The sequence below is a fragment of the Sturnus vulgaris genome, chromosome 16 (genome assembly GCF_052056855.1).
Source record: "Sturnus vulgaris isolate bStuVul1 chromosome 16, bStuVul1.hap1, whole genome shotgun sequence".
NCBI lineage: Eukaryota > Metazoa > Chordata > Aves > Passeriformes > Sturnidae > Sturnus > Sturnus vulgaris.
Genome location: NC_142258.1, coordinates 894,022 through 916,768, shown reverse-complemented (window position 1 = coordinate 916,768; position 22,747 = coordinate 894,022). Strand labels below are relative to the sequence as shown.

Here is a 22,747-nt window from a genome sequence, read left to right as displayed (position 1 = left end):
TCCCAGAAGAAGCAGTGACTCAGCAGGAAAACATTCCAAAATCTGCTGGTTTTGAATGGCCTCAGCAATTACATTTAAAAAAAATAAACTTTATTAACTGTCTTTATTAAAGTAACATTATCCCAATCAAACTGAGAACTACAAGCTTCATGAAGCTTCTGTGAGAAGACAAAAGTTTCTCTTTACTTCATGATTGTCTTAAAACAAGGATTGCACTTTAAATGTGAGGCTCTGTAAATATTGACCTAAGAGTTTAATACAGATAATTCTTCAGCTTCTGGATGCTCAAGTGAAATGCACATCAGAAGGCTCTGCTCTCATAAGGTAAAACATTCTCTGCATGTTTTGCCTACTGGAACATGTGTCAGTGACCACTTGTGCCCTTTTCTTATCTCAGTATGTGCTGAAATCCACCATCCTTGGCTACATCTTCTCCCTCTTCTAAATATTTGCTTTTTGGCAGCAGATGTACAAGCAGAATTGACTGCCAAGATGCTGAACTGGAGACAGCCCCAGCGAGCTGCAGTCACAGCGTTCAGCTTCCAAACAGGAAAATAAAAATAACAAAAGTTCAATACAACAAACCCTTCAGCCCCGGCAAGGACACCCTCGTGTGCAGAGCAGCTGGGTGGGCATTTAACTGGAAATGAGCCGTGTGAATTGGGATTTGTGCTTTCCAGGGTCCCCCCCCATGTTAACCCCCAGCTGTTTTGTGCCCTGCCAGCCCCCCAGGAGGCGGCAGGAGGGGAGGATGCACTCACCTGTGACAATTTTGGATGCTGTCGGTGCGGGGTTTGCAGCCGTGCCGTCCCCAGGTGCTGCGGGGTGAGGAGGAGGGGGAACGCTGGGTCTGTTCCTGGGCTTGGGCACGGGCCTGGGCCGGGGCAAGGTGCCACTCTGAGGTAAGCTGGGAGCCTGGCAGGGCTCGGGGGGCACGGCTGGGGCAATGCCAGGGTGCTTCCCCAGCGGGGGCGTGTCGGGGGGAGTGGGAGTCTGAGACTGGGAGGAGCAGGGCTGCTCTGCTCCCTGCTCACCGGGAGATGCTTGGCTGCTGCCTTTGGGCTGCAGGGGAGGAGTTGCCTGTGCTGGGGGCTGTGGGGGTGGGTGGTTGGGAGCCTGGATTGGGGAGAGGCTGCTGGAATATCTGCGAGGTGCAGAAACCTGGGAAGGGGAGGAGGTCTGGGCTGCTCCTTGGTTTGCATGTTGAGCAGGAGGAGAAGAGCTTCTGGCTGGTGGTTTTGGAGAGACTGAAGGTGGCTGAGCAGCTGGGGAAGAGCTTTGGGTTCCTGGCTGCCCTGGCGGGGGGTTGGCTGGTTTGGGGGGGGCTGGTGCTGGCTTCTTCATAGCTGTGGAGAGAAGAGGGGAGAGTCCAGCATCAGGGACTGGGGGGTGACAGGGACATGCAGTGACAGGACACAGGGAATGGCTTCCCACTCACAGCGAGTGGGGCTAGAGGGGATATGGGGAAGGAATTCCAGGAAGGCCCTGGCACAGGGTGCCCAGAGCAGCTGTGGCTGCCCCTGGATCCTGGCAGTGTCCCAGGCCAGGCTGGATGGGGTTTGGAGCAGCCTGGGACAGTGGAAGGTGTCCCTGCCATGGCAGAGGACAGAACAAGATGAGTTTTAAGGTCCCTTCCAATCCAAACCATTTTGGATTTCTACGATTCCAAACCATGCTCCCAAAGGAAACAATGAACAGCACAAAAAAAAATCCTCAGGTATGTTATCAAAATAAAATGGTGCATTATCAAATCCAAGCATTTACTGATCAATAGCTTTTGAGAGAGTTTGTTAAACAGCACTGGTGACACTATGACCATTCAGAGAGTCCAAAAGTCACAGCTGCTTTACAGCCAGGCCTTGGGGACAAGCCAACAGATGAAACTGCTGTCTGTGGAAGGGCAGAGATGCTGATAAAGTTATTTTAGCAGCATTTCCGCAGCGAGTCAAGGCTTGGAACACAGCGGCATGGAAAGCAAATGAACACACACCTCTCCTCAGGGCGTGGGGACTGGGGCCAGCAGCGTTCTGGGGCTGGGTGACACTGAGCTGGGACGGGCTGGCTGCTGGGGCAGGGCCAGCCTGGCCGTTCCTCACCGGAGGAGGAGTGGCTGCAGAGGCGCCGTCCTTGCATTTCGAGGCACTGCAAAAGGAAATGCTCGCGTTAGAGGGGCCTTGCCCGGCTCAGCTGCTCCGTGTGGATCGGATATTTGGACACGATTCTTTGCACAGGGAAGTGGTGGAGTCACAGCCCCTCAAGTGTCCAAACCCTCGTGGATGTGGCACCTGAGGCTCAGGGCTGGATGCTGGGCTGGTGGGGGATGATGAGGATGGGCCTGAGGTGGTTCTGGGCAGGGTCCCCTCCTGGCTGTGCACCTGCAGGCTTCTCTGACTCTGCATTCAGAGTCACTGCAGCAATTCAGTCCCCAAAAGGAGCAGCTTTGCTCATTCCCCCTGGCACTCTGCAATCCCCATTTCTCCAGATGCTGTTCATAAATTGTGAGTACTTGCACAAAGCTGTGCAGATTTTAAATGCAACTTTCAGACACAACCCCCAGTGCCTCATTTCAGCTGCCTCTGCCACAAAAGCCATCTGTGGAGGAAACACTGGTGTGCAGGGGATTTCCAAACGGGCTGGATTTGTAAATATGCCACCTGAGAAGAAGCTTTGTGCACAAGAGTCAGTGCTGCATCAAACCCACGCTGGGGGTTTCACCCTGAGACTGCACGGCTGCCATGTGACAGCACTGCAGGCTTTGCTGCTTTGTCACACGTGGTTTGTCACAGCTCTCACACCACTGAGGAGCTGAGAGCAAAGTGCTGCTTCCACCTCAGCGGGGGAAGTCAGGCTGCTGCAAACTGCCTTGGAGTCCAGGGACACAACCACAGGGAGAAATTCAACAGCAAAGAGCCTGTGGACCTCCCTGTCCTAAAGAAACTAATCCTGAAATGTGATCAACTGACTGCAAGTCTGCTCATCACTAACACTTGCTACAGACAAATAAACAAAACAAGACATATGCAGATAACGTGTACAAGAAACAACAAACAAGACCAACAGGTTTCTGGCATTGCCACTGGAGGTTTTGTTCTTTCAGCAACAAACTGGAATTACCTGTGTGCACATCTCTAGAACACGGCCTGGGAAGGTCAGTGTGGGCAGTAGAAATAATCTGTATTTATATTTTTCATCAGTATTTTTTTTCCCCAAGAATTCCATTATCTTAGAAGATAAACTCCAGAGCAGAGTTTACATATTACATAAATGTAATATGACATACAGAACTATGTATGTGATATTAGAAGATGAATTCTGGAACACCCAGAACCACGAATGTTATAAAATCAACTTTGGAACATCCAAAACCATTGATGTTATAAAATCAACTTTGGAACGCCTAGAACCAAGAATGTTACAAAATCAATTTTGGGACACTTAAAATCATGGATGTTATAAAATCAATTTTGGAACACCCAAAATCATGGATGTTATTTCAGAAACCCAATTCTGGAACTGTGCACATGACAGGAGAGCTCCTACTGCCCACCCCAGCCAGGGCACATCCCATGGGGCAGAGATGCCCAGTTTGCTGCTGATGTTGTCCACACCTGGGCACATCCCATGGGCTGAGTTTGCTGGAGATGGTGCCCACACCTGGGCACATCCCATGGGCAGGGTTTGCTGCTGGAGATGGTGCCCACACCTGGGCACATCCCATGGGCAGGGTTTGCTGCTGGAGATGCTGCCAGCACAAGCTGTGCCTCTTACCTGGCATCCTCAGTGCCCGGAGCCTGGGGCTGCTCTGCTGGGGCAGCAGAGGGAGCAGGGCCAGCCCCGGGGCCCGGCTCAGCCCCCGCAGAGGGGCAGGGCTGCTCGGCCGTGCCCGGGGGCTCGCAGGGAGGCAGCGGTGGCTGGAAGGCGGGGGATGTGAGCTTTCTGTTTACAGTGCCACACCGCCGCGGGGTCGAGGGGAAGTCCAGCACCTTCACACCAAAGCTACAGAGAGAAGAGAGAGTGAACACAGCAGGCAGCACCCCCCGGGCGCTGTGGCAGCAGGACTGTGAGTGTCCCACCCCCAGACAAACCCCAGACATGCAAAGCGGCGACGAGGAAAGCTCGGCTGATACCACGAGGTTAAAGCTCCCACTGCCTGCACAACACCGGCCATGTTAACACATGCAACAGGATTTGGCTTATCCCCACAGGGGGATAAGCTAAACGGCAGTGGACAAACTACTCAAGTACATTTGGAGACAAACACTGATGACAATGAGGTCAGAGCACTCAGACTCTCACGTGTAAAGAGACATTTCCTTACGTACCACACTAGCTCCTCACTAAATGTACTTTGCCACATGAATTTTGTTTCTATCACACACTAAGTTGCAGCAGGGATTCAAAAAAAAAAAACCTACTGGACACAGGCTGTGATTTGGGGGTTGGAATGAGAGATCTTGACAGTCCTTTCCAATCCAAATCATTCTATTTGTGTTTCAAGGAGAACAATGGAGAAACAGACCCCAGCTCTAGCAGATTTTAGAATGCATACAGCGCATTCATTCTAGAAATTGTTTTATCCTTCTTGTGTTAAACACTGAATCTTGAACTGATTTTCTTCTTCCTCTGTGAGTGCTGACAAATTTGCATGTGGCTGGTCACAGCTAACAGGTAACAACAGCTAAAAACAAGCACATCACTTGAATACTCATGATGAGTGATAAGAATGAACGTTACACTACATGTTATGTGGGGAACAGCACGTTTTACTGGGGGATTTTAGCATTCTACTGCTTGCTGTGGCAATACTGTACCATCATCAACTCAGAAGTCTTATCATGAAGGCACCAGGTAACACCACCTCAGCTTATGGGCTTTGAAAGAGAAGCCATGGAATACCAGAAGTTAGAGACTGAGAGATGCTACAGCAGACACTTCTGTTCCAGTGCCTCTCAGAGCACCAGGAGAATGGGAACTGGGATCAGCAGTATCTGCTTGGGATTTATCATGCATGGAGTGGAACTGGAAGGAAGTGACAGTACATTACCTTTGAGCCATCCTCAGGCTGCAACAACAGGAAATAAATCACCACTGTTATCTACAGCATTTCCATGAAATTCCTCTCCTGACACCACTGAGAGTGTCTGATTGAAGGCTCACTGGAAGAGGGCTGTAATGGACCCCCAAGGTGAGAACTGCACCTACCTTTCCTTCTTCAGCAAATCCCCTTCCACCACAGTCATGCTCAGAGGCCTCTTCCTCTCCAGGGTCCCACATTCAAAATCATTCCCAGTGTGTGACAAGTGGTTGGAATTAACAGCAGGAACTGCCACAAACGCCCCAGACACATTGAAGTCTTCATCTGCAGGAGGGACAGACAGAATGCCTCCTCACACACACGTCCCCAGGGCTGCCTCACTGCTCAAAGCTCTGAGGGTGACTTGGAGGGTGATGTAAAATTGCTGAGCTGTGGCAGGAACTCACCTCCAGGGAAGAACCAGTCTGCATGCTGAATAATGGGCTCAATAACTGCTACCACGTGCACTGAAGTGGCTGCTGCCATTTCAGCAAGGGATCTGCAGGAGAGGTTTGAACAACACTTTATTCACTGTTCCAGCAAAATAGGAAAATTAAAATAAATTCTGACTACCTAAATAACAACTTAGGCTAAGCATGATGGATCAACTCCTCAGTACCAGAGAAGGAGAAACTGTGCTGGACTCCAGATTATTCAGCAACATTCACAGCTTTTGGAAACACCCCTAAAACCCTTCCTGCCTCAAAGGACCTGGAGGCATGGGCTGAAAGAACACTTGAAATATTTTTTAGGTAAGCAGTGCATTGCTGTGAATAGACTGAAGGATTTTGAACCTATCAATTCTACAGCTTCACCCAGTTCTGCTTTGTAGCTTTTTAAAAGAACTCACCCTTCATTCTTTGCCCACAACAAGTTGGGGCCCAGGACTATGGCGATGTTGCTCGGTGTCATTTTGTTAACATCACTGTTCTGGGCAAGCTTGGCTAAAAATTTGATTAAATACCTTGAAAAAGGAAAGAAGTAATTAAACAGCAGGAACCATGAGCATTTCTTGTTGAAAGCAAGTAAATAGAAATTCAAGAATTTGTAAAGAGAGCTCCCAACAACACGGAAATGAGATGAGCAGCCTTCCTGCCTGGCAGCTGCCCAAGGCTTCTGCTCCTGAATCATAAAAGTTGAGCTGGGTAGCAAAGAAAGCAGCCCCCCTCTTAGCAAAAGAGAACCACAGAAATATTATACTTCCAGAGGAGAAGGCTTAGTTTCAGCTGGTTTCACATCCTGCAATGGAAATTCCATGCTTCTAGGAATCACCAGGGCTGGTTTCCTTCCGGTTCATTTCCAAAATACAAAACCAAAAGGAAAAATGAGATGTTTAGGATGGATCCAGGTGATTTCTAAGACTGGAAACTACAGCAAAGAGCAGAGCACGAGCCATAAACAGAAAAGCTCTGTGCATCACTGTTTCCTGACAATAGGGAATTTGAGGACACCACCTATGCATGGCCACTGCATGAAATACGAGCTATTTTTAATAAATCTCACTGAATTTGGCCAAGAAAAGCACATCTGGATTAGAGTTGAGTTTGATTGGCTTTGAGGTGCAAAACAGCTGAGTAAGAGATGCTCACACCTACCTGAAGTTAACTCGGTAATGCTCAGGTAATCTGTTACAAATCCTCCACAACTCCTGCAGCTTCTTATCCTGGTCCTGAATACTGAAAAGACAAAAACATGCCACAACACCTTACTCTCAGGGCAGAAATTCGTTGTTTCTGCAGTGACAAAGAGATGATGGTATAAAATTCCATTTATGCCAAAGAAATGTTTTGTACTCAGTAACCTGCTTGTCAGATCCCTGAATTATCTCTACCTGCAACAAAACTGTTTGAGCATCAATACTGTGCAGCCAGCAGCCTGAAGCAGCACTAGTGGTTAAAATAGATATTTCATCCCATTTTGTGCAATTTGTATTCAGCTATTTATTATTTAAAATAAGCTGTTACATGAAACACCCATTAATGAAATAATAAATAATTGTGTGAGCTTGGCTCTTTCTTTTGAATTCATCAATGGAGAAACAAATTTAATAGAAATATGCAGCATGATTTCCTCTCTGGCTGTTTGCAGCTTGCTTACTTTGCAGCTTGTGTCCACTCCTCGTACAGGCTGTAGGTCATGAGAGGCTCTGGCAGCTCCCTTAAATAGGATTTCAAGGCACCTGCAATGCACACAGGGAAAGGTTGGCTCCTCACACTTCAGGAAAAATTCTGCCCTCACATTTGCAGTTTTATCTGTGCAATAAATTCCAAGTACCAGGGAAAGTGGCAAGACCTGATACATGCACAGTGGAAGTGCTCAGATCTTAACACAAAGGGGGTGTCAGTAATTAGTGCAATTTGACAGAAACATGCTATAAAACTGTGAATCATCTCTGCAGGACAAAGAATTTATAAAGATCTACTGAAGGTTTACACATGGCTCTGATCTGCCCTGACCATGTTAACACTCTTGTCATGAGAGATGTGACCAGTGTGTCACTATGATCACCTGAATTTCACACACCATTGTAAAAATCCATCAGGTGTGATCAGCACGGGCACCCCACGCTTACCTGTGTCAAACTGTGCACTGAACTTTCAGGTGACTGTCACTTCTCCCACTTCAACCGTGGAGATCAGCACCTGACCAGCACCAAGCTGTGCTGTATCAATTTACACCTGGTTTGGATCCAGAACACTCCCAGTACCTGCAACAGCGTGGGGATCTGAGTAAAACTCATCAAGCTGGGAAGTGGAACAGTCCAGGGCAGCTTTCAGCTTTTTTAACTTGGAGGCTCCAGCAGCAATTCTGAACAAGCCCTGCATCACAGAAATAACATTTATTGATTGGTAACCCCACATTGGTACAAGGATGGAACAGCTCCAGTTTTACAACAGCCTCTCTGAGGACATGGCAGCTTTGGTGCCCCTCCCCTGACAGGCAGGACCCAGCTGGCCCTTCCTGTGTCCTGTCACTGCCACCTGACCATGGCTCAGCTCTGTCCCACCCCTACCTCTCACTGTCTGTGCATCCTTCACACAGTGCTCAGGTTATTCTGTTGCAAAACATTTCCCAACCACTTAATGAAGAAATGAGTTTAAGCAACATTAACCAGCAGGCACCAGCTGCTGAGCTGCACCGGGTCCTTTCCCTCCCCCTGGTGTGAGATCTGGAATTTCTCACCTCCTCTCTCATCCCCGTTTCCAGGAGCATCATGACACAGGCTTCGATGGGAACGGCGATTTCCCTCCCGCTGCGCTTCAGATGCTCCTCCAGGGGAGTTCCAAAAGCTGGCTTTTCAGTCCATTTGTCTAAGTTGGAGAGTATCAAAACACTGAGCAGGATAACTACCAAACCCCCGAATTACAGCCCAGGCAGGAAGAGAAGAAAGCCTCTAGTACAGCACAGAAACTTTCAGACTACAGCAGGAGATTTACAGCCCTTGATTGGTAAAGTCCCTTGGATCATGAGCAAAGAGAAAATGAGGCTGCTGGTTGGCAAGAAAAAAAAAATACTTCTGCATCTTTCTGGGTGGAATATCACACACAAATTCTGTGTATAACTGGAATTATAAGTAACAAACCTCAGCAAGTGCCAGCACAAGGCTGCACGTTCCAGTAACACTGATTTGGGTCCAGTCTGCAAGAATCTGTGAGGAAATTTTGTCCAGACTGAATGACCTGGGCTGATTTTTGTTTTAACTGTATTTATGGTGAATAAAAACTAAGCTGTTAATAAAAAGTTCATTCCTTAAATCAGCAAATTACAATGGATGTTAACAGCCCCAGTGTGTCACATCAGAACTACCATGGTAACAGCCCAGCACCGTAACATTCCAATTTTCAATTTAATTCTTCAATTCTTGCTTAACTCCAATTGGCACAAATTTCTCCAAATTGAATGTGAATTTCTTCTTTCCTACAATTTACAATTTCCTACAATTCTGACCCAATTTCTGCTACTTTAACTGAAAAAATGCAGATGTAAAAGGTTATTGTTAGTATAGATGTGTTATTTCTTTCATGTGGAAAAGAGGCCAAGAAAGACAAAAACTTCAGAGGACTTCAAAGAATGCTCTGAAGGCAAAGTGATTTTGCAAAGGATTTAATTCATCCCTTTTCTTTACAAAACCACATCAATTGCCTCCCTTGTCAGGTTTTAGTCATTCATTACCACGCCACGAGATGCACATGGCATTTCCCAACCTTTGCAAATTACAGCAAACAGCAGGAAAAGCAACCTCAGTACTGTTCAAAGTCCCAGCTCCCATCCCTGGAGGTGTCCCAGGCCAGGCTGGATGGGGCTTGGAGCACCCTGAGGTCATGGAAGGTGTCCCTGTCCAGGGCAGGGGTGGCACTGGATGGGTTTTAGGGTCCCTTCCACCCCAAACCTTGATGGATTCTGATTTTACACTGCAGCTCCCTTGGCCACCATGGCTCCAGGCCACCCTCCAGGCAGGCCAGGCTGTTCTGAAACGTTCAGCTGCTCTGTACAAACTTTCCATACAACAAAAATAAATTTCAAGCAGCCACACCCACAAAGAACCTTCTCGATGCTGTCCCAGCATCACCCCTGCATTCCCTCCTGTCCCACACCGAGTACAGACATCCCACACCATTTCCACAATGCTCCCACTGATTTATGCCTTGAATTGGCTCATCTCTTACAGCCTCCATCAGATGAAGATACCTGAGCCTTCCTCAGCTCAGACTGAATTTTCCCTCAGACTCTGTTCACCTATTTCTCCAAAGATGCAGGGACAGCAGAGCCAATATTTTGGAGAGTAAAACACACAGTGCATCTTCATCCCAAATCATCAGTGATGCACCTGAAATCCCCTGACAGTGCAAGCTTAGCAGCAGTTCCAGTTCTTAAGGAAGAAATGAAGCTGCACAATTCACTTTTTTAACAGCTGATAATCAGCACAAGAACCCATTACCCCAAACTTTCCATTTCCCAACATGCAGTGCACACTGGGAAAGAGAATTGCACAAAATAAGAGGGAAAAAAAAAATCAAGCTCCTTAAAATCCATGGAGTTTTCCTTATAATCACCTGCAATCACAGTAACACTTTCATTGGCCTGAAGAGCCAGAAAAAAAGGGCACAAGGAAAACAGGTGAGCAAATAGAAAAATCCTTCCTTTACCCCTCCTGAGTATCAGAGAGATCCTGAATTCATATTTCATTAGTGTGTTAAACATGGCTGGAGAACTCTGGAGAACACGAAGATGGAATTATGCTCGGGAATGTAGAATTGTTAAGCAGATCAAAATGGCCTTATTAAATCAGTCTGCATGCAAGAGAATCAAGATAGAGGAGGAGAATATTGTGCATAGGTGGCACAGGCAAGGAGAAGCATCAGCCAGAGCACAGGTTACTTTACCTTGATGGGCTTGAATTTCGGGTAGGACCTTTTCTATGACTGCTAATGCTTTTCTATGGTAATCTGCTTGTGCTTCTAATAACTGAGAACAGAAGCCACATTTTAAAAACAAAAAGAGCATTAGCTTCTGAATGGCACATAAGACAAGACTAAAGGTTGAGCACACAAAATGTCACGTGTGAGAGCTGAGTGTGTGTGCCCAGCTGAGCTGCAGCAGAGCCCCAGTGCCACTCACCGTGACAAAGCAGCGAGCGTACTCCCCCTCCTTGGACACGAAGCTGTACATGTCTGCAGCCAGCTGATCCTTTTGGGAAACATGCAGGAGAGCAGATTTACTCACCCCAAATTGTACAGACAGACAGATTTATTGTGTTTATTTTGCCTGCAGGAAGTTTGAACTAAGAAGTTCTAATGCACCTGCTCTGCTTCAAGTGCTCTTCAAGCAAAGTGGTTTCAAAATCTTAATTCTGCTTTATCCTGCAAAGCAGTTGCCCCTTCAGCCAAGAACATGTTGCCATTCAGTCCAGTTATTTATGGCACTCAAAGACAAGCACTAATAAAAATGGTTTCAGTTCTCAGTACTCAGTGGAGCATTTGGTGGTGAGAAGTGAAAATGAATGTGAACTGCTCAGAGCTGTGACAGCTCCGGGGATGGCCCAGCTTCATTTTCCTCCAGGTGCCTCCTACTGCAGCACCCAGACACCCTGAACACTCCTTCACAGCCAGGACATAGCTGGCTCACACTGAAACTGAAAATAATCTCAAATACCCAACTCAGAAACAGCCTGGATGGAGTTCCTCATTGAACTAAAGCAATCCAGAGAGATCAGCTGGCATGAAAATCCCCCCAGGACAGACTCTGTCACAGCCACATGATCTGCAGCTGCACAACTGGGCAATCCCATGGGAGGTGTGCAAGGGACACTCATCCTGTCCTTACCTTGCACTGCTCTACTTTATTCCCAGCTTCATCCATCTCTTCCTTAAGGGATTCTATTTTCGAAGGGTGCACTTGGAAATTTGTTCCTGAAGTCTTGTGGGCTTGGTTATATCTGGGGAAGGAAAGTTTCATTTGGTGAAAATCAATATTCCACACCAATCTGCATTTGTGGTTCCCTTGGAATTGGTTTCTTTCAACAGGAAACAAACCCCACAGTTCCAGAGGTTTTCCAACAGAATTAAAAGGTTCAAAACCATTCATGACACGCTGACATAATCCAGCAACTCTAAAAATCACCAGGAACCCTGCAGCTGTCCCAGTCTGTAAGGTGGGGGTAGAACATGCTGAAAATGGCTCCACCAATGCTCAGGGCAGTGTAAAACCATTTACAGGCACTCCAGGGTGAGAGGAACGAGGCAGGACCCTCCCAGTGAGAGGGTTCCATAAAGGGCTGTAAAAGCACTTGGTGTGTGAAAACTTCAGTCATTCCTTATTTCAGTTAAACACTTGTATGGACTGGAAACTGGATGAGTTTCCAACATTTTTCCAATTATACACAGGCATGTAAGAACACCAAAAATCTTGATTCTGTTTGGATCTAGCAGTCACGGGTCCTTTTCTGGTGTAACTTAAATGTAAGTTTGTATTTTTTTCACCTCCTGCCTGCTCCCAGCAGCATTTCAGTAGAGAGCAGCAGATCAGAGCAGGTGCCAGGAGATGCCAACAAGGAGTTCACATGCACAGAAAAGCACCCAGAAATTAAAATGCTCTCCTACCTTCCCCTTGCAGAATCCCAGTCCAGCACCAGCTTTGCAAGCTGCTTCCTCTGCTTCTGAATGTTTGGGATCTCTGTCTGAAATGAGAATTGGGAGCTTACATTGAATTTTAAACGGTGCTTTGTAACAAATTACATGTTGTAGTTTTCATAGCCACTTTCCAGCACACAGGGCTCCTTAAAGCAGTTTTTAATACCAGCACTGACACAAACCACTTTTGCTCAGTTTCTGCATCGATGCAGAAATGTTTCTGCTCTCAGGCTGGGCTGTCTCACCTCTGTCAGCAGGCACAGGGGGTCTATAACTTCTCTCTCAATCTGTACTTCATGCTGGGAGAGCTCCATTGCCAGTTTGTTCTCTGCATCCCCACAGGTATCCAGCATTTTCCTGTCAGAATCACAGGGTATTGTCATGGGACTGCACTGGCTGCAGAAGGACTCAAGGCAGAGCAGAGCTCTGGAGAGCAAAGCATCCCCTCGTGCCTGAACCCAACTGCTCTGTGCTCTCCTGGAGAAATCTGGGACAGGCAATGATGTTATTAAACCTTTGTCTTCTGAATTCCTGAGCCATGACAACACTTTGGAGGCTCTCAGACATGCAGGTGATTATACCAGCCCTGAGGGCACACAAGTCAGTATTTATTTCCAAGCCCATCTCACAGAGGAAAATTGCTCAATGCAGTATTTCATTTTTCTCCTAAGCCCCTTTAATGTGAAGGTTTTAACACCCTAATTCCAGCAATCCCATCCCCAGCACTCTCAGGCTCCAAACCCACGGCCTGACCTTCCTTTTATTCTTGTTCTAAGGAAAACCCATATTCTGTAAGATTTTTATCCAGGTTTAAATCTCCTGCAGGGTCAGGAACATATTCTCAAATGTTCTAAAGGTCATTCTACACTGTCTCCATTAGAATTCCCACTTTCAGCAATGGAAAAACCCACTTAGCTCCAGGAATTCAGCACATGGAGGTTCACTTGTTTCAGCCACATTCCTGTAAATTGTAAATAATACTTTGCCAGGATAGAGAAATTTGGGCTACTTTGAACTAGGAGCCATTAATGCAAATTGACAATATTTTAGTCAAGTCAAACATGCAGAATGCAGTTTAAAATAAAAATGCAGCTTAATAGTAGAATACACAAAATTTTAAACTTCAAATGGAGATGATAATTCTACTAACCCACAAGGAAAAAAAAAACATTTAAAAATCTTTTATGACAGCAGAGAATCAGAATCCTCTGGAATGCAATTCAGCCTAAAACTCCTTCCCAAATCATTCCAGAAAAACTGCTTGCTCACTGCTTCTCCCTTTGGATTAAAGAAAGAATCTAGAAATAAGAAGTTTTATTAGATTGAAACCAGCCTTTGTGCACCCAGAGGCCCTAATGAGAGCCCTGCAGGCAATAAGATGTCAGACAGCAAGTCAGGAAAAAAAAACCCAACACTTACCCCAGCAGAGTTTCATCACTCAGCTGGATGGATCCTTCTTGCATATTCTGAGCCAGAGCTGTTAGAGGGAGTTTTTTCTGTGGAACAGAAGGAACAGAGCTCAGCTTAGTGCTGCTCACTCTTTCCAGCTTCTCCAGCACATCCCCTTTAAGGTTTTGCTGCTCTTCCATATGGTTTTTATTACACAAACACAGCTCATTCTTGGACTCACAGAAAATGCCAAGTCACAAAAAGTTTCAAGCCCCAAGACTCCTGTTCTCAGACACTCTGAAAAGCACTTTCTTCTCAGTTTTAGTGGAATGATGGCCCAAAGCAAATCTCAACTGCTGCCAAGGAGAGATAAACAGCTTTAAGCTGAGATTTAAGCAAGCAGCTTGTCACATCTCTCCCTGTGTGCCTCTGCTCTCAGGTCTGTGTTACTCAATAAAAGGAGAAAGTGTGAATGTGAATTATTTCTGGCTCTGATGCTTCAAGAAAACCTATCTGTGGCTTTGCTAAGGAGGGGCAGAAATCAAATGAGTACAGAAAACCATTTCCAGACAGGAGGAGGTGTCAGGGCCCAAAGACAACTCCAGATCTGAGGATTTGGGTCAGAGCTGCAGATTCTCTTCCCCAGGTGGGTTCAGGAGAGCTCCAAGCACCCAGCACCCAGCAGGGACACAAAGTGTCCTGGCACTGCTGGGCTGCTCCCAGCCCCTCTGGGTGCTCATGGGGCTCCACTGGGGCTTCACTGGGGTTTCACTGGGGTTTCACTGGGACTTCCCTGAAGTTTCACTGGCATTTCACTGGGGTTGCACTGGGGTTCCACTGAAGTTTCACTGGGGCTTCACTGGGATTGCACTGGGGTGCACTGGGGCTGCACTGGTGTTTCACTGGGATTTCACTGAGGTTTCACAGGGCTTGCACTGGGGTTCCACCAGTGCCAGCAGTGAGCTGCTCTGACACAGCCTGGCTCCCTGGGCTGCTGAGAGAGCTGAGCTGCAGTGGCAGGAGCAGCAGGGTGGGAGCCAGAGCACACACACAGACAGACACACACACACAGACACACAGACACACAGACACACATACACAGACACACAGACACACACAGACAGACATGCACTCACGTGTGCACACAGGTACTCCCATGTACATTCCCATGTACATTCCCATGGATGTCCCCATGGATGTCCCCATGGATGTCCCCATGTGCACACAGGTACTCACGTGTCTCTTGTCAGGGTCAGTGCCATGCTGGCCCTGCACACAGGCAATCAGCCTCTTCTGGGCCAGGTGACACACAGACCTCACCGTGTCCAGCCTCCTCTCGATCTGCTCAGCCCCAAGGGAGAGGGGAGGGAGAGAAAAACAACACAAAAAACAGAAGTTATTTCCCTGGCCTCAGCAGAAAACCTTCCCCCCTGGACCACACGTTGCTCTGGGTTGCAGATTTCTCAAATTCTCCAGCTTACAAGAAGTGCAGCTGCTTAGCAGAAGTGCCTGACAGCAAAAATGCTCGGGGGGAGATTGAAATTGGTTTTTTCTTCAGTGACACAGAAATTCAGTCAGAGCTCATAGCACTGGAAAGTGGGAAAGGGAAAAAAAAATTGCCCTGCTTGGCATCTCAGCAAAAGGCAACCAGGGTGACACCTGCCATCTGAGATGAATGGCACATGCAGGTATCTAAGTCATTAATTTAGGGAGAAAACTGTGGGAAAACCCGTAATTGTCACTGTGACCTTGTAAAGAAGGTGCTGAAGACAAATCTGACAGCTCCTTCCCTCTGCACAAACCTGAGCTCCTCCTGCATGTCCTTCCCTGGCTGCTGAACACAAGGACAAAGCTCCCACATGCTGAGCAAAACTGGATTTTCAGGGAGAGACTACTGGGATTTTAATGGGATATGGAATTAAAAAATAGGAGTCAAAGCCCAAACAAGAGTTCTGTTTATCAGCATCTAATTCAAACAAGGCTTAATACACAGCCTGTGAATAGGAGAAATATATATACACAATAAACTGTTTTTTAAAGGGATTTTAAGCAAGGAATTTGGACTATTTTATTTCAAAGAACACCAAAAACAAACAAAGTGATGAGCAGTGGGACAGAACTGCTCATGGCACTGAGCTCTCAGTGCACAGCACCCAAAGAATGCTGTTTATCTGCATTTTGATGACTCACCAAGAATAACAGGAGGCCCTTTGGAATGGATTCTATTTAAAAAGCAAGGGGAAAAAAAACGTAGATTTCATCTGTAGAAATAATCTGAACAGATTCCAGTTTTTGAAACAGCTCTAAAATCACTTTTATTACATTTTCAGGAGGGGAAAACGAACCCAAGTTGAAGTGCTCAAAAATACTCAGTAAAAATCTGTTAGGGTAGAATAAGCTGCAAAAAAACTGCCCAGAGATTGCTCTGAGAGCACAAGGCTCTGCCTTTTACCTACAGAGCACGGGGCAACAAATTCAAAATTATGTCCAGGTGGAAAAAGTCCATTTGGAGATCAATGAACAAGCAGGTATTGATTATGCTAAGATTATTAATTTATCTTGTGTTATCTTCAAAATGAAATTGTGAAATGGGTTGGATTGGAAGGGACCCTAAAGCCCATCCAGTGCCAGCCCTGCCATGGCAGGGACAATTCCACTGTCCCAGGAATGTCCAGCCTGGCCTTGGGCACTGCCAGGGATGCAGGGGCAGCCCCAGCTGCTCTGGGCACCCTGTGCCAGCCCTGCCAGGATGGAAACATCACCACCACACTCTGAGCCATCCTGTCGTTAGAAAAGAATTCATTTTTGCAAGGTCAGGTAGTTCAAACTCCAAAGACTGAGCACAGGGTTGACACCTGAGGGACACTGAGAGCTGGCAGATCCCAAATCCCTGCTCAGGTTCTTGGAAAGGCTCTGGAGCTCCTTCAGGCAGCCTGAACTGCAGGCCCAGGGCAGGAGTGACAGCAGGAATGTGACCCCAAAATTTCACAGCCATACCCTCTGCTCCCTGATCTGCCTGCTAGTGCAAAGATGGCAGGAAAATCACAAAGGACATTAATCTCCTTCAAGCCACCTCTGAAGTGACAATGTGACCCACAGGCCACTTGTCTGTCCCCTGGGGGCATCCCCAGAGTGCAGAACATCCACAATCGCTTTATTATCTGCCAGAAAGCAGGGCTATTGTAAAGGCCTTTGGAGTACTGAATTACAGCCCTTGTCTTCAGATGAAACACATTGAACAGACACTTGAAATGGAGCACGACCCTTCAGAAAACAGAACAAAAAAAAATGCTGTAACAATCCTGTGGCAAAGCTTGAGGCCGATATTGAAAAGCCCAACAGTGAACCAAGCCTGTGAAGTGAGCAGCTCCACGTTTCTAAACTCTTGGGTTAGATAAGAACCTCCTGCCCCTGCACAAGCCCCTAAGAGCAAACAAACAAGTGAGTAAATTCTTCCACTTGGGTGTAGCCAGGCTGCTCGGGGCCTGGGAAAGCCTTGCTTGCAAAATTTTTTTGGCAACAAGCAGCAGAGCTTTTGGCTTTCACTTCTTGTTACTATTCTGCAGCAGAGCAAGAAACCAGATGGGCCCTCACAGGCTACCAAGGTGTTCAACACCCTTTGTGTCACTGAGCTGCACAAATCCTCAGAAGTTAACAACTGAAATGGCAAACTGGGGAGGTGGTTTTAGTTTAAATCAAGCAACCCCTTGAAAATGGAGTGAAATGTTTCAGGGCAGCATTACACTGGCACAGGGTGCCCAGGGAAGCTGTGGCTGTCCCATCCCTGGAAATGTCCCAGGCCAGGCTGGACATTGGGCTTGGAGTAACCTGGGACAGTGGAAAGTGTCCCTAAACATGGCAGGGGTGGCACTGGGTGGGCTTGAAGGTCCCCCCCAACCCAAAGCAGTCTGGGATTCTGTAACTCCATGCATTGGTGCTGAGTCACTGTTGGAAGGCTGACACACTCCCCTAAGCTGAGCTCAGAAACAATTCCATCACTCCCTGCTCCATCACAGCCACGCTGAGATGCTTTGGGATTCATCAGAAATGAGCAGCACACTGCAGGTCCCAGGATAAACCCTTCACAAAGAAACCAGAGGAAGACAACTCTGGAGGACAAGCCTGCAGGCAGATCTGCTCCATGCAATCAGTCACCCTTGCTAATGTGACAGTTGCAGTTTAAATTCCACCATCAAAGTCGCGTTTGATGAGATGATAAATTTGCACGAGGATGACAAGTCTGCAAACAAATCGATGTCAGCATGACAAATCTGAGAACAAATCTCACAGCTACACAAGAAGCATTTGTACACTCACATAAAGCAATCACAGATTTCTCAGGGAGCAGTTGGAATGATTTCTGTGCCATTTCTCTTAAGGCCCAGTTGATCTGTTCAGGTGAAAGCAGTGAGGACAGAAACCAGCTGTGCCCAGCCAGGGTTTCTTCATCCTCCTCAGACTGGCAAGGCATCAGCACCAGTGGTTCCTGAGCTTGTCAGGTCTGTTCATCCCATTAAAAACAAAAAATGGTTCCTCCTCCACTGCACCAAGCCCCGTGACTGGACTCAGAAACAGAAGTGACTGAGTTTTTCTATTCAAAATGTAACCCTGTTTTTTTCATGTGCTGAAAAGTCAGAGACATCCAGGGTTCCATCCCTGACACCTGCAATATTTCTCCCCACGTCAGGTACTCCACAAACCTCAGAAGGCTCACACATGACAACGTTAAAAAAAAAAAAAAATACAAATTAAGCGTGTTACAATACCTGCAACAGGTCTTCACTGAGTACCTCTGTTCTCTCAGCCCTAAGGGAGGAAAAAAGATCATTGTCAGACAGCTCAGGGTCACAGATTGCCTCCAGAATTCCAACAAAACCTGCTCAGTTCCAAGTTCTAATCCCATTAGTGCCACTGCTGCAAACATGTTCACCATGTCACAGGCAGCCCTGGCTCCCAGCACAGGGATTTTGGGAACCCCTGGAATTCCCAGCCCACAGCACAAATCCACTGCACCAAGCTCTACATGGTATTTCCACATGGAATAACCCACAGGCAACTGGAATCGATGCACCTGAATATAAAGGAATAGAAAAACCATGAGAAGAGCAGGAGAGCCAGCAGCATCTCCGGGGACTGGAGCACTGCAGAGCTTTTTTTTCCTCAGGAGCAGTGGGAATGGCAGCCTGGAGCTTCCCTGAAGCCCACAGCCTTCACCAGAAACCTCCATCACCTCATCCTGCTGAACCCCACAACACTAAAACAGAGGGTTTGCTACTCGAAAAGCTCATCAGAAGTTAAAGGTATTCCCAGGAAATAGAAATTCTGTTCTAATTCGAAATAGAAATCGATTCTGTCTTCAACAGAAAACCTCTGTGTCCACAATTCCAGACAAAAGCTACAGCCACGCTCCTGTCTGCACACACTTCCACACCTTTTGCCATGCCAGTTTACACAAATTGTTTAAATTGTTTCATGTTGACACAGGTTTATTTGCTGTTGGCTCTTTGGCTCTAACAGTGATTGATTCTCCCTTTGCCAGGCCTATAAAATAAAGATAAATTCAGTTCACCCTCTCTGCTGCTCACCCTTACTACACATGTACACCACGGAGCACTTGGAGGGACTCCAGGACACTCTTTTCCTGTTCTGAGAGTTTCCCCTGCTGCTGCCAGAGTCCCTCAGCTACTCCAGATTTATCAGATCCTGCAATCTGTCAAAAAACCACTGCAAACCTGGGCATGCACACAAGGCTCGTGTTCCTGCTCAGGCCTCACAGCTGAACGTGCCAAAAGCCTCCAAGGACAAGATTCCTCCAGCTTTGGCTTGGTGTTTTTAAAGCATTTCTTTGACTTCAATTTTTACAGCACGTTATCTGCTTGAACTAGTTGTGAACCAGAAGGTGTTTAATAATTAAATGCCAGGATAAAGTAAAAGCTGAAAACCTCAGCCAGGCTCACACAAAAGCAGCTGAAATACTCTGACAGCACTGGAATATTTCTTTGTTGAGGAAAATACAGACAAGGCAGATAAACTTTTCTCCCACCCAAACAGAAATATTTTCTCTGATGGAAATTACATCCTGTTAGAGAGCAATTATTTATATTTATTATTTATATCTATTTTTTTATCCCTGCAAAACCCACTCTGCTGTAGCCACAACTTTAATTCGAGCCCCCTTAAATATTAGAATAGAGATTCCATACAACTTCAGAGTAATACAAAATTTGATCTCTCCTTCTCTTCCTTTTCCAAGGATATTCTACCCATGGGAGTGGAAAGCAATGATGGCTCAGTGCTAGCAGAACTTTGTTCCCAGTTTAAGTGTGGTTACCCACACACTGTGTGAAGTGTAAAATAATTCTCCTTCTTTTTCCTCAGCTCTGTTTGTACAGTGCTTTCCCCAGGCCCCAAAGCCTGGATGATGCAGATCTCCCCGTGGGATGCTGTCCCCAGCTGTCCCCAGCCCTGGGTGGCAGCAGGAGCGTGGCAGAGTCACAACAGCCCCTGGTGGTGATGTCAGGTTTGGAAGTGCAGACAGGGAAGACCTCACCCTTCCTGCAGGCCCACATTCCACCTTTGACAGGCAAGCCAAGAAAGAGCCACTAAATAATGTTGTTTTTCAGTCATCACAACCATGAAAGAGCAAACACAAGGCTGGGATAGCAGCACAGCCATCTCCTCTCTGCACAGGGGAAAGCAGCAAACCATCAAAGGGACCTGGCTCCTGCAGAATTCACCTCTGTCTCCCTTGGAATTCACCTCTGTCTCTCCTGGAATTACAGGTATGACCAGTTTGAAGTTTACATCCAACTGCAGCTTCGAGGGATGCTAATTCCTTCTAATCAGGGAAGCAGCAAACTTGTAAAAAAGAGCAGATTTTCACTGCTAAACTTCTGCCCTCAGCCCTTGTTAGGGCTTATTTGCACCTTATCCAGCTGAAGCAATGAAGAAATGCTTCTGCAGACAAGGACTGGAAGGCTGAGCTGCAGAGTTCCCAAGGGCTCTCCCAAGCCCAGCAGTGCTGGTCACTGGCCCCAGCAGTCTGGAGACCCTGCACTGGAGCTTCCTTCCCCCATGGGACACCCTGAGCCCAGCTCAGCCCAGGCTGAGCCTCTGTAGGCCAGGCTGCAGCAGCCAGGGCTGTTTATATTCCCAGAGCTGAATCCACTCAATCCAAACTGTGAAATCTGAGTTGAAAAATGGGGTCCCCTCCAAGGCATTAGTGATGGGGGGAGCACAGCCTGCCCTGGGATGGTCCTGCAGGAGCTGTCCCTGTGCCTGGGGAGGGCAGGACCCACATGGGAACAGGGACCTGCCCGGTTTGGAGCCTCACCACAGCTCTGGTGACAGAGGTGACAATCCCAGAGGTGCTGCTGGCAGATGGGGCAGCAGCCTGGGAATGTTGGATTGGGTGTGCAGGGCTGGCACCTCACCTACCCCAGCAGGAGCTGCCCAAATGTGAAATATCTGCCAGCCTGGCAGGGCTCCACTGGAGCAGAACTGAGCTGCTCCCCTGGGAAAGGAGATTCTGAGAACTGAGCTGCTCTGCTGCACCACCAGAACCTTGGCATGGATCAACCCAGATCTTCAGTCAGCAATGCATTTTAAAAGATTGACTGTAAAAACACAAGTGAGCAATGGTTTGTTATGGCTGTAATAATCCTGTGAATGACAAAAGGGGATAAAACTACTGAATTCTGTGCAAGCAGGACTTTCACACGTCGTGCCTGCTGTGCACAGCTTTGTGCTGCTCCTCGTGGCTGCACTGCCCCTCTCCTGCAGGGACACCAGCCCTGCTCTAACAATACCTGCAATATAATATATAAAATATAAAATATAAAATATAAAATATAAAATATAAAATATAAAATATAAAATATAAAATATAAAATATAAAATATAAAATATAATATAATACCTGTGCCAGAGGCAGCTGCTGCTCAGCCACATCAGCTCCCCCAGCTCAGCCTTGGCACAAAGGGTCTCCTGCCACAGCTCCAGGCTGGGAGAAGGCTCTGAGCACTGCACAGCCCCAGCCAAAACCCTGAGCACAGCCAGCCCGGCCCTCCAGGATCCCAGGACACCCAGAAATTGTCATTTTAAACAAAACTGTTGCTTCTGCAAGCGAATTTTCTTTTCAAGACAGCAAATACAGAACTTAGTATGATACAGGACACAGAACAGAAATGCTGGTGCCATTTCCTACTTGGGGGTGGCATGGCCTTAACTCACTCCAAGCAAAAAGCCAATTGGGAAAGACTGTAATTTTTTATTCTAGACATGTTAATCACAATGCTTTGGCTTGCTGTGACATTTTAAAAATGCATTCCATGTGCTCCTAATTGAACTCCTGTCAGAGTGTTTTATGGTGTAATTCCTTTTAATTCCCTTTACTTTTTCCCTTCTTTCTGACCTAGCCTGAAGCCCAGCTGAGCCACGGGGCTCTGCTGCAGCTCAAAGCCTGGCTCAGCCCAGGCAGGGTGGGCAGAACAGCTCCCACCTCAGAGATTAAAAACTCATCCCCTCACTTGGTCATTTTGCAGCTCCTTCACACTTCCAGGCCAGAAGTCTTCTCTTACATGTGGAAAGAGCAGATGGGAATTCCTGAGATAAAAGTGTTTATCTTCCATTGGGAAAGAATTTACATTTCCATGTATAAAATGAAGAGGGTCTATTAAACCTGCCGCTGAGGATTTCAAATAAATAATTCATCATTTAAGCAGTAGCTGGTCCTGCCCATCACTGGGGCATCAGCACTGAAGCAGGGCAGATCTCCAAGGCAGGTCAAAGACTTTTACAGAATGCAGAGGACACAGGGAATGGCTTCCCAGTGCCAGGGGGCAGGGATGGATGGGGTACAGGGAAGGAATTGTTCCCTGGCACAGGGTGCCCAGCACCTGGATCCCTGGCAGTGCCCAAGGCCAGCTTGGACAGGGCTCAGAGCACCCTGGGATAGTGGAAGTGTCCCTGCCACGGGCTTTAAATTCCTTTCCAAGCCAAACCATTGCAGGATTCTATGAAATCCCCACTCCTGAAAGGCTGACCAGGAAGGAACGAGAGCAAACCTGACACACGAGCCATAAAAACTTGGCCATGGCCAGCAGAAGAAGTGACTCAGTTGAAAAGTCACCCTGGAAACAAAGGCTGACTCAGG

At 47.1% G+C, this 22,747-nt stretch overlaps 1 protein-coding gene across 12 annotated transcripts in view; it reads right to left on the bottom strand.

The window, feature by feature from the left end:
* Window positions 1–22,747, bottom strand: part of ARHGAP17 (Rho GTPase activating protein 17) — a 39,984-nt gene that overhangs the window by 4,333 nt on the left and 12,904 nt on the right. For 11 of the 12 annotated variants that reach the window (XR_015807153.1, XR_015807154.1, XM_088174170.1 and 8 more), the window contains exons 2-19: window positions 18,360–18,399; window positions 14,830–14,934; window positions 13,624–13,700; window positions 12,450–12,561; window positions 12,175–12,251; window positions 11,399–11,510; window positions 10,694–10,762; window positions 10,459–10,540; window positions 8,258–8,385; window positions 7,782–7,893; window positions 7,172–7,253; window positions 6,670–6,750; window positions 5,925–6,038; window positions 5,482–5,573; window positions 5,203–5,359; window positions 3,769–3,996; window positions 1,991–2,142; window positions 762–1,346 (exon numbers count right to left, since the gene is read on the bottom strand). Coding sequence is in view for 10 of the 12 variants with exons in the window: in XM_088174170.1 (XP_088030296.1) it covers window positions 762–1,346; window positions 1,991–2,142; window positions 3,769–3,996; window positions 5,203–5,359; window positions 5,482–5,573; window positions 5,925–6,038; window positions 6,670–6,750; window positions 7,172–7,253; window positions 7,782–7,893; window positions 8,258–8,385; window positions 10,459–10,540; window positions 10,694–10,762; window positions 11,399–11,510; window positions 12,175–12,251; window positions 12,450–12,561; window positions 13,624–13,700; window positions 14,830–14,934; window positions 18,360–18,399 (2,405 nt within the window). In the remaining 2 variants the exon portion in view is untranslated. The remainder of the gene's footprint in view (window positions 1–761; window positions 1,347–1,990; window positions 2,143–3,768; window positions 3,997–5,202; window positions 5,360–5,481; window positions 5,574–5,924; window positions 6,039–6,669; window positions 6,751–7,171; window positions 7,254–7,781; window positions 7,894–8,257; window positions 8,386–10,458; window positions 10,541–10,693; window positions 10,763–11,398; window positions 11,511–12,174; window positions 12,252–12,449; window positions 12,562–13,623; window positions 13,701–14,829; window positions 14,935–18,359; window positions 18,400–22,747) is intronic. The other variant, XM_014886392.2, reaches the window with a different exon arrangement.